General features: G+C 33.1%; 1 protein-coding gene across 1 annotated transcript in view; it reads left to right on the forward strand.

Annotated features, from left to right (window-relative positions):
- LOC133206147 (vacuolar protein sorting-associated protein 53 homolog) overlaps positions 1–12679 on the forward strand; it is a 540720-nt gene that overhangs the window by 193106 nt on the left and 334935 nt on the right. Inside the window, exons 5-6 of the mRNA XM_061342079.1 lie at positions 6144–6263; positions 6497–6575. Of these exons, the coding sequence (XP_061198063.1) occupies positions 6144–6263; positions 6497–6575 (199 nt within the window). The remainder of the gene's footprint in view (positions 1–6143; positions 6264–6496; positions 6576–12679) is intronic.

Genomic DNA, 12679 nt, shown 5'->3' on the forward strand with positions numbered 1-12679 from the left:
CATGTAAAAAAGAGTAAGTTTATGTAATATCAGTGATATCGCAATAACTGAGCCCCTTTAATTTTAATTAATACTAAGTGATATTGCATCAAAATTTGATAAAATATATGTGACAGTGCCCAAACTATTATTTTCAAACAAATAAATTTTTTCAGACAAAAATTGCCTTACTCTGTTAAGATTTGTTAAGCTGATGCTTCAAACTCTTTGAAAATGTGTACTGGGAAAGGTTTACCCCCCTTGTGTTTAGGTCTCTATATCTAAATGAATAAGAGTCAAATAAAAGAAATATGGTGAGTTTTGAAAATGGCATACATCAATAAACTTATTTAGAGAAGAATTAGACTAAATTACATATTTCTGAAAATTGGTGTTTTCTTGAAGGTGGCAGAGGATAGTTTTTTTAAATGCCAAACATGTGCCGAGGGGGTACACATATACATGCGATCCATAAAAACATGTACATGGGGACAGTTTTCCAGGGGCTAATTAATTACACTTCTAATCATATGCCCATGGCTCACAAATTATGTCAACAAATTACATGTAATTTGCCTAGTAGAGTGCACATGTACCAAAAATACACCTGGGGTCTCCCCAAATTTTGGCTTGTTTTTCCAAGATTTGGGCCTCAGTCGCACCCATACAACCCACCCCCAGGCCCGAGCGAGCAGGATAAAACACCCAGTAGTCTGTAAATCAATGCATGCCCTAATGAAAATTCACCAATTGATATGGGGCCATTCACCTTCCCTCTGAGATGCACACCTTCTTCTAAGGCCTACTGCTTTTCAGTGAATTTCCTCTGCAACTGACCATGTGTCTTAGGTTCGCATTTACAACTCTGCATGTATATAAGCGTCATAGTGACACCTACATGTTGCACATCATTTATTTCAGCAAGCACTAGCTCTGCTACACTGCAAATGTGTCCCATAATTATTCTTATCATTTTGCTACATAAATATCACATCAAACAGGGGATATCTCAATTCTTTAAGAAATTTGACCGGGTCTTCAGTATGAAACTATCCCCTGCCACCTGAACAACAAAACCTGCTTGAAAAACATGCAATAAACAAACTAAATTTGATCACATATTTTGTAAGTTTTTCTTTGGGAAAACTTCCATTACATTTTGGGAAAATACAGGCATATTTTCAATTGGGACTTGGGCCGAATTTCGGCCCCAAGTCGGCTCTAAAAAAATCACTGACTGCACATTTTATCTATATACAGAACATCAAATGCTTGTATTTATCCTTTCTTTTCCTGCTGCTAGTACATGTACCCGTTATTGATTTCTTACCTGAAGCCATTTGAATGTGTCTTGTCAGTGACCCGTGATTGTTAAACAATTAAAGTGTAACTCTTACAAAAACAAAATTTTAACTATGAGATTTTTTTTTGCATTCAATCAATACAATTTAAAAATGATTGATATTAATATCAGAAAGAAACACCTTTGAATTATGCTCATAACCATTCCCCAATTTACATGTATTTATAAAGTTTTATTATTCTTCATTAATTGGTAGTTGCATTATATGAGATCTGAGATCTTACGAAATCGCAGGTTGAAACTTTACAATTTGGATCCGACATCTTTTAAAGTATGCCAATGCATGTTTGTCGAACAACAAAATTCCTTTGAACAATTAACAAAGACTGGTTAAGCCTTTCCCTGAGTTTGAACACTGATACGTGAATAAATGAACTGAGCAGATCCAATTTTTTTTTACATTGAATTTTTAAACGAACAACCGACTTAACAAATTTTAGTCGATAGTCAGTATGATTGAATGATAGTCGAGTATTCATTGACACCCCTAATGAAACCATCAAACAGAGTTCAAAGATACTGTCACATTTTCCGTGTATTATTTGTAAAAAGTACTCTATTAAATAGATGTTTACATGCAGTCAATTTCAAGAATGTAATTACAAAATATAATATAAATAGGGATTAATTAGGAGTTTTTTTTTCATGATATCACAAAGGAAATGCACATAACTTACACATGTAAAAAATTTATTAGGGATGGCAATGGTCAACTGGGTAACCATCTAATCAGTCAGAAATATAGTAACCGGTTTAGTATGGGATGACGGGTTATGATTTTCATAACTGGTTAGTCGGTATTTTTTGTATAATATGTACTTTTTAAATAATATACCAGTATACATATTTTTTTTTTTAAAAAATTACCACTTAGATCATGTAGATAGCATGTGTAAAACTAGTCTCATTCAAGCAGATGCTCGACTGTCTCCATAAACTCCTGCTCGTTGGAGTTTATGGAGACAGACAAGCATCTGCTTGAACGAGATTAGTTTAAAACTGAAAAGTTGCTATCGACTTATTAAATTATTCACAATATACAGCCACTGTGAAAACAAATCCCCATTATTTTGTCATTATAGTAAAACATGATTATAAGTGCCAGGGACAAATAATTTTGATTCATTATAAATGTATTCATTTTTCAGTTTAGTTTTCAGTATGTTTTAAATCCACAGGGAATGAAAATCACTTCACTATATGCTTCAATTCCTTATTTAAGTCTGTTCACAGTAAGCGTGTTTTACTGTAGAACCCAAATACCACTCTAAGTTTAAGCTGATCCTTACGTCGCAGGTTCGAATCCCACAGCTGGATGTGGAGATAGGTTCCTCGGATGAAACTGTATGAACCGAGGTTCTGTGTCACAGAAGGTGCTGGCATGAAAAAGATCCCTCACTTCCCAAAGGCCATAAGTGTCAAGTACAGGTCTATATTTGCAGGCCTCCACCAGCAAGTGGTGGCATAATAATATGACTAAAAAAATTTGAAGGGGCAATAAACAAAACACAAATCAATCCTGCAGTCTTATCACAGAAATAATTCAAACTTTTATGTATAAATATATTTCCAAATTTCTTTTGCAATTTAACTGAGTGACATTTTTGAGATTTTCCAATAATAATACACATTTACTAACTGGGTTCGAGGGCAACATGTGTTTTGTCGAACCCAAGAACCAAACTGTTTGCCTGAGGCCATTAGGCCGAAGGGAAACAGTTTGGTTCAAAGGGTCAGCAAATTGCATTTTACCCCGAGAACACGGTCAATATCTTTTACTTTCTTATTTTGTTTGACATAAATGTATTTTGTAGTGGCTGCCATGATGTAAATTTCCTTTACCAGCGCTGAGGTAAAACTCTGTCAATTCCGTAACTTTCAAACACCAATGAATGCAAATGAGATTTAACTAATCCCGCGCATACTGTAATATGTAAGCAGTCCAATGATCTCATCGACAGGTTCAATATCTCACTTTGCAGTTCAACATAGATTTTTTTATGATTGCTCATAAAACCTTGGAAATGTTAGACATTTTGAGTGTACACTGGTATAGATTTATATAAGAACAAATTTTTAAAGGTATAACAAATTATAATATTAATTAAGGCCCTAGTTATAACAGCTATTCATACTTGTTGAAAAATATATAACAATAATTATCATGTTTATACATGTAGTATGTTAGATAGTGTATTGTTGATTTTTTGCATTTTTTTGTTTCAATAAAAAAAATAAGTCTTGGTGAAATTACATGCTCTCATGCATTTAAATATAAGGTAAAGCAATGGGGATTTGACAATGTCATGTCAGGGCTAACAGACAGAGACTGAACCATAAAATAGATAACATACATCAGTGTTTGTGCGTACATTTATACATTTGCTGGCATATACATGTAAACATCAGTGCTGTAAGCAGCTGTTAAATTTTAGATAAGAAAAATTCTAACCTTCATTTCCATGGTCCACACCAATCATATATTAAAATGTCACCGTGAACTGTTTCATCACTCGCTACATTTATCACAGAAAACTCCGACACACGACTGTTCATCGCTGTTAATGTGATCGTCAGAATTTCCTCGTAAACAATTTGCGCAAGAATATATATATCCCTTTAAAACTAATGCTCCCTGTACGCAACCAAGGATTTTATGTGCTTCGTAGATGTGGATTAAACGTGCATGTCTACATACGGCTCGTAAGAAAATGTACAACTGTCAACTTCACATATTTTCTTCCCATTTTCTGTCTGTAATTCCGACTTGCATGGCTACTTTCGGGGACGTACTAAAGACTTGATATACTAAGAACCTGATATTCGACCTGATGATTTTTCAAAACATAAAATAATCAGATTGAGTGTTAAACATGATTTATTTTTAAAATTATTGATTATGAAGCATTATGCTATACTAAACTACACTTTTTTTTTTAAATATTTGCCAACAAAGCATCAGATCAAATCACGTTTTTTGTATATCGGGTCTTTAGTGTCTTCTTCCCACAATGCCGCTCGTGATTGTTTACTTCCAGGTTACAAACAAGAGGCCCCGATTAAGACTCTTTCTATACGGATGCATTTGTAAATGTTGATTTACCTTTACTTGTGTAAATAACTTGCATTTATAAACGATTTAAATAACAGAAAACAGAGAAATCGAATCAAAACAATTTATTTAAAACACAACAACTATCTAAAACCGTACAAGCATGTGTTACGATGCCCTAAAAGGCGTGGCTGGTTTGTAGACAACTTGTTCCTGTACGATTCTTGAATAATTATTATATAAAATAGAATAAAATATAGCACGGAGCTTGTTTCTCTTTATACCACATGACAAGATTTAATATGTTAGAAATTATGTCATTCAAACTTTTTCATAATATTTTAATATTTCTAGCTATCCAAAAAATACTTTTATGACCTGCTGTCCCCTGAATATAGGGGCCAGCCCCTTTTTCTTGATGTTATCTGAAAGCTCTTGTAATTACACACAACTTTTATTCTATATGTCTTACCAAATTTTTATCAGTTTAAAAGTTATTAAACAAAAAGCAGCAAAATTTCATGGAAAAATAATTCTTAAAACTTGCCGTCACATAGCTTCCGAACTTAAAAAAATTAGCCTACAATTTTAATGTTCTGCACATCTGCAATGTATTAGTTACAAGTTCTCCAGTTTTCATGCAAATATCATGTGTCGTTATTGAGAATTCTACTGGACAAGAGACCCTCCAAATATCGATTAAAGGGCAATAACTCATGAACTGGGGTATATAGCAAAAATTTGAAAAAAACGTTTTTAGGCAATAATACGCTGTATCTACCCTGAAAGTTTCATAGCAATCGGACAAAAGGTCTTCGAGAAATCGCCTGCTGAAAATCGGTGGGGAAAAAAAAAAAAAAACAGTAGAATAACAGTAGGGTCTTCCGAAGGAAGTTCAGAAGACCCTAATAATAGGGAAAAAGAAACCGAACGAAAACAATAAGGTCTTCCATTGGAGACGGAAGACCTTAATAAAAAGAAAAGTGAAAAATCAACAATAGAATAATAGAAGGGTCTTCCGCAGAAGACGGAAGACCCTAATAATAAAAAGAAAAGTGAAAAATCAACAATAGAATAATAGAAGGGTCTTCCGCAGAAGACGGAAGACCCTAATAATAATAAAAAGAAAAGTGAAAAATCAATACTAGAATAATAGAAGGGTCTTCCGCAGAAGACAGAAGACCCTAATAATAATAATAAAGGTAAAAAATAAACCGAAGAATAATAGAAGGGTCTTCCGCTGAAGATGGAAGACCCTAATAATAATAATAAAGGTAAAAAAGAAACTGAAGAATAATAGAAGGGTCTTCCGCTGAAGATGGAAGACCCTAATAATAATAATAATAAAAGTGAAAAAGAAACAATAGAATAATAGAAGGGTCTTCCGTTGGAGATGGAAGACCCTATAAACAGTGGAAAAGAAACGGAAGAATAACAATAATGTCTTCCGCTGAAGACGGAAGACCTTAAAAAAAGAAACCTAAGAAAAATAGAAGGGTCTTCCGCTGAAGACGGAAGACCCTAATTTTGAATATTTTTCATACATAACGAAGATATTCAAAACAGATATTAGAGGAACCTATCGTCTGTCCTTAAATTTATATTTCTCATTCCTTAACCCCATCCATACATGAATATCCCTATGTGGTGCCCTTGTTGATTGAATAGTTTTCTAGTTAGGTTTTCTTTATTAAAAAAAATATAGTTTTGTAATTTTATGCTAATGTCGTTTGGTCAAATGTTTTACAGGATGTTGGCCAAGAAAAGACAATATGGAGATGTTGCAAATTTACTTCAGGGAGTTCAAAATGTATTAGAACATTTTCAGAAGTACATGGAAATTCCACAGATAAAACAATTAGCTGACAGGTGTGCCATTAGTTTTTAATGCAAAAATACTTGAATATGTATTGGAATTCAGGTCATTTACTTTTGAGAAAAAAATGATTTTAGAGTTTTGTGGAGTATGTGAACGGAAATTACATTTCAAACTTATTGTTTTGATTAGCCAAGCTTGATTTACAAGTAGAGAGAGTGAAGCAAGTCTTATTTAATATTTTTAGAATTTTATATGCTTTAAAACATGCATATTTTTATTGCAGAGTCAAATTGATTCAGTCAGATCTTGGATCACAAATTCTTGCTGATTTTGAAGAAGCTTTTCAGGGAGCTGGTGCAAAGGTGTGAAGTATATGAATATCTTTAAGTTTTTCCTTAACTTTTAGGTCACCTTAAGTCACTCAGGTGACCTATTGCTATCTGTTTTTGTCATCATTTGATATCATAAACTTTAAAACAGATTTAGCTTCTTCTCTGGAACAACAGAGCAAATTTTTAACTTATTTTGACATATTACGCAGTATGGGAAACATAAATGATAGGGCTGTCAAGGTTCCCCGAAATAACCGAAAACCACTGTCCAAGTTATTGGGTTTGGTTTTGGTTCCATTTTTCCGGATTTCGGTTTGGGTCTGGTTTATATATTAGAATCTGTTTTATACAAAAATGGCGTCAATATCAAAGGAATGATGATGATAAAGGTGATAAAGAACTATGCACGCTAACTCTTGATTCCAGCCTACATTTTGAACCCATTTAATTCAATACTAATTTCAATATGGCCCTAAAATCTTTGTTGAATGCAAAGAACAGTTCAATGGTAATTGACTGATAATTTTAATACCAGTGTTAAGTAGTTACTTACCCCTAATTCCAGCTCTTTAAATAAGGGGGGTAGGCGATATTTTCCATTGAAATCGAGCTTTAAAGCATCACCACATTTTAAAATATTCTTGGATGTGAATAAATGTTCCTTAAATCTTTTCTTATGTTTTATGTATATAAAATTAAGCATATACAGTGGCTTCCATTTTATCGGATAGCAGTATAACGAATATTTCGGCTATTTCAATACAATAATTTCACCCATACCTGTCAACATGGCCAAAATTTTTTTGGGGGGGGGGGGGGGGAGAAAACGCACGATGACCTTTTGTAAATAAAAAATCGCACATTTCACTGTATTATAAAACAAAAATAAACAACATACAATTAAAAACATTTTTTAAATATTATTATTTATTTATTAAATTTACAACTTTTTATTCATAGTATTTTGTTTATGAGTACCATATGTAATTTTTTGATGTTATAAAAAAAATTATGTTCTTCACTGTATAGTATGCATGCCCATAAGAGTGTAATTTGAATAATATTCATGGCAAATATTATAGTTTAACTTGGCAATTAGAAAAATTAGTAAGGTTCTGCAGACAGTCTGAGTTTCCAGCTTTTAATTGACGGATGAATGGATTTTTCTCACTAGTAGGAGCAAGAGAGTTGTGTCCTGGATTTAAGATCTGAAATTGAAATAATTGGAAGTAATCAAAACTTACATCCTTTAAAATCTAGTATGAATGAAATACATGGATTCTCAGGTCCTCTATTCTTTCTTTCTTTTATAATATATGATTTTTTTTCTTAGAATCTGTATCATTATTGTAGTCATGTTCTAATATGCTAATTTTATATTTTAAAATTCAGAATCTTTATTACCCTGTTTAGCTGCGTAAATTCAAAGAAGTCTTCTAAAGGTACTGTCATGTTGCTCTGCAGTTTCAGGGGCTTTTATATGCTGATGTTGATGCAGGATTTGCTAAGTCACTGCCCGTGAATCTCATAATCTGCAGAGTTCCCTCTGCAGAATCTTCATTAGCTACCATGAAATTGTTTCCCTTTCCTCATTAAATTAATAATAGAGTACTGTAGTTCATATCTTTTCAGATCACTGTATTGTTTATGGAGGAATTGTTTTGTCTTAGGTACTTGTAAACTTATTTGCAGCAAAGTAACAAGTACATGTATATCCATATCGTTATTTACCATTCTTTTTTGCAAAAGTTTCACTTCTGGCATCTCTGTCTTTGATAATATATGCTTTTAATGAGAATAGAGAGCAATTACAACTGCAATTACATCTGGTAGCACAGTTGACACCTTTTTGATTACCTGTTATCAGTGGCAATAAACAGATTATCTATCGATAAACACTGCATGACCTCCATTTTTTGTGTTGACTTGTCGGTATTTTACGAACCGAAGTAGGTAAAAAATCCGGATTTTTTCAAAATCGGTAGAAACGGCAATTAAAAAAAATATCGGGAGACATGCGGTAGGGAGGGTTCAAAATCGGTTGACTCCCGATAAATTCGGGAGAGTTGACAGGTATGATTTCACCTGATATTCTGATGAGAAAATATTGGAATTTCGTTTTATCTGATAAAACAATTTGGACTATCATAATGTTTGTTGATGAGCAGCACCTTGTACACACCTCCAACTTCGTATGTGAAGCCTTTGTTTACACAATTTGACACCAATTACCTTGACTGGCTTGAGTACGACAATGAGGGTATTAGTTACGGTTGGACGCATACAGGCACCTTACCTGTGTCAATAGTGGGCATAGTAGAAGTTATGTTTTGATTACAGTTGTGGTGATCAGCTTGGGTTCAATGATGCACTTGTTAATTATGACAATTATTTGCAATTTTTTTTTTTGCTTGAAATTTTAATTATTGAACTGATTAGCTTGTGTATGACAATTTGCTTGGATAATGAAATAAGTCTATTCAGTCGTTTAACTTGGTCATTTGGCTTAATATTTGTTCACTTTTAAGTGCAAAATTATGGTTAAAATCACAAACGGCCCATACTATAAATATACTTCTCAATATCCATACCATCTTTCTCCACATGGGAAACAAGTATGCATGAGACTGGTAAACTCTTAGACCAGAGAATTGTCACAAACAGGATAAAATACGTATCCATGCATATTAAAGAAACAAATAAAAACAAAGAAGTTACATTTATAAAAAAAATATTTTATGTTTTTGTTGATTTTTAATTTACAATCTATTCAGGGAAAAATATTTTATGGTTATTAGTCAAGCATTTAGTCTACTTCCATTTCCAAAATGGCAACCATCGAAGAAGGAATGTAAACATGTGCTGAATTAAGATGACAATAACTATCAAAGAATATATTTTATACATCAATTTATTTGAAAAATGTTATCATATTAAATTCATAAGTAAGTGAAATAATTTATTTTAGGAAATTCACTAAGTAAACTAATCAAACGAAAACGAAAGTGCAAGTTTGAAATTTGCTATGATATATTATCAATACATGTAGCTCTATACATCTATCTTTGGACTTGGTATGGAGCAATCGGCTATTCTAATAATCGGCTATTCTGATAAAATTAGACTGACAACTTGACTATTGGATAAAATGGGAGCCACTGTATTATTAATAAAATACAATATTTTAGTTTTAAACCTCCTTGAAATTGGTGAAAAAATAAGCATTTTTGTAGTTTTTTTGTCTATAGACATATATTCCCCCCGTGAAACACAAAAAGCTTTGGTATGAATTTGTAAAATGACAGTCTATATTACCTGTAAAAAGGAACTAGGCGGAAAGATGTTTTAAAAATATTTTCCTTTTTCCGTTGATTTCTATAGTGAAAAACACAAGTTTTTACCAAAATTATAGAATTATCTCTCTTTGTTTTCCCAAAGAAGCAATGTTTTATGAAAATTCATGTAAATGTCTATATAATTATGAAAAATCATTCAAATGTGTTAACTTATGAAAATTGACTTGGAGGTAGGCGGGAGAACAATACTATTGTTCGCAGTTTAACATCACAGCTGTATTCTACTTCATTCTATGACAAAATACTTGTCACGAAAGGATTAGATAATTATCAAAACAAGCAAGAATGATCAGGTTGTAGGTAATAGTTGCCATAGTAGTCATGAACAGTGATGTCAAGAAGTTAACATAGTTAAGATTTGTTTTCAAGGTGAATTTAACGTAACAAAAGAAAGATATTTCAAGTTAAATTCATGAATTTTGAGGCTTAAAATAGATGTAAATGACCGAATTGAGAAACCCGAAACACAACCCAAAATTTACAGAACCGACCTGACCCAAAAAAGTTTGGAACCGTGACAGCCCTAATAAATGATAATTTCATGGTTTCTGTCTCCGTTGGGCATGGGGGATGGGGCCAACACCATCAATGTTAGTTAGCTGGAGATCTGTACCTCACTGGTCTGAAAAAATGGGATGGACTACCTGAGAGCCACAGTGCCATCCACTGAAAAAAGTGTATATTTGTTTCAAAAAGTTAACTATTTTTCAATTTATTTCTCCATACTTTTAGCTCACCTGAGCCGAAGGCTCAAGTGAGCTTTTCTGATCACATTTTGCCCATCTGTCCATCCGTCCGTCTGTTTGTCTTTGAACTTTTCACATTTTTGACTTCTTCTCAAGAACCACTGGGCAAATTTCATCCAAACTTGCCACAAAGTATCCTTGGGTAAAGGGGATTTCAAGTTTATTCAAACGAAGGGCCACACCTTCTTCCAAGGGCAGATAGCTAAGAATTTGTGAAAATTTGATGGCATCTTTCAAAATTCTTCTTCTTAAGAACCACTGTGCTGAAAAATATGAAACTTATGTGAAAGCATCCTCAGGTAGTGTAGAATCAAGTTTTTTAGCACTTCTGAGCCAAAGGCTAAAAGACATAATGCTATGGCCATTTGTGTGGTTTGCGTAAACTTTTTGGAAAATGGACCATATCTGAAGAACCCTTTGATCATTTTTTTTGTAATTTGTCACAGAGTATCCTAGGCCCAAGGCTTTCATTTATACTAAAACTGGGGATGTGTCTCTTAAACAAGGGGAGATAATTAGGGAAATAAAAACAAAAGTAGTGGTTGCTAAAAAATCTTCTTCTCAAGAACCACTGAGCAGATTATCACCAAACTTATATACAAGGATGAGGATATGTTGTAGATTAAAGATTCTTCAAGGCATCACCCTGGGGCAAAAGGCGTGGTCTCAAGGTCACTTCAAAGTTGCCCAAAATTGACATTTTGTTTAATCTTTGATATTTTCCCACTATAAGGCCTAGGATCATCAAATCTAGTCAGTTGATGCATTTTCAGACCTCATATCATTTTGACTCATTGACATTTATTTTCATTTTAATTTTGATGCATAACTTGCATACTTTGAAAAACTTGTCAGTTTATGCATCATGGGACCTTAAAGTGTGTCATCCAAAAAGCAGGTCACCATGACCTTCTTTCTGAATTTTATGGCTAATCATTTTCTATACATTAAAGGTCATTATTTCAGATACTAAGAGGTTTAGAATCATCAGACCTTTTAAGTTGATGCACCCAGGGGCCTTAAAACAGATTTATCAAAAAGTAGATCACAGTGACCTACTTTTTCAATTTTACAGGTATTCATTTTCAAATTGTTTTAGAGGCATATTTTGGACACTTTGAAGTATAGGATCAATAAACTTTGTTAGTTGATGCATCTTCATTCCTTGGAGTGTCAACCAAAAAGTAGGTCACCTTGACCTACTTTTGCAATATTCATGGCTTAATTTAGATATTCCAGAAAATTGGCTTAGAATCTTCAAACTTTGTCAATTGATGCATCTTCAGTCCTCAGAGTGTGTCAACCAAAAAGTAGGTCACCTTGACCTACTTTTGCAATTTCATAGCTTAATTTGAATATTTCAGATACTAATTGGCTTTGAATCATCAAAAAGTTGGTCAGTTGATGCATTTTAAGTGTATCAACCAAAATTAGGCCTTTATGACCTACTTGTGCAATGTCTTGGCTTAATTTTAATATTTCAGATAATAATTGGCATAGAATTATCAAATTTGTCAGTTGATGCATCATGGGTACCCAGAATGTGTCAACAAAAAGTAGGTCACTGTGGCCTACTTTTGAAATTTGATGGCTATTTCAGATAGTAATTGACTTAGAATCATCAATTAATACCAAAGAAAACAAATTCTGTAATTCAGTAGAAAAGTTATTACTGAACTATCTAAATGTTGGCTCTTGGGATTAACAACTGACAACCATTATAGATATACTGCAAAAACACAAATTTGCTACTTAATATATGAGCAACTACTAAATACATATGCAAACTAAAATCCCCTTAAATCTTGGGGATAAGAAGTAAAAATGTTTCTATAATTTTTTATGAATAGTCCACTTTAATTTCCAAAGAATAATCATAATCAAAATTGCTAACCCCATTACAAACAGTTCTAGGAGAGTGGCGGGGATGGTGGTGGATAGCTGTTGTAAAATTACAGAATCACGATGCTGCCAGCCATGGCATTGATTTCAGAAAGAGGCTGGGTATTTTCACTCCAGATTGGCCATCTAT

This window comes from Saccostrea echinata, unplaced genomic scaffold, assembly GCF_033153115.1.
Source record: "Saccostrea echinata isolate AGI-Se365-2 ecotype Australia unplaced genomic scaffold, CSIRO_AGI_Sech_v1 ptg000054l, whole genome shotgun sequence".
Lineage (NCBI taxonomy): Eukaryota > Metazoa > Mollusca > Bivalvia > Ostreida > Ostreidae > Saccostrea > Saccostrea echinata.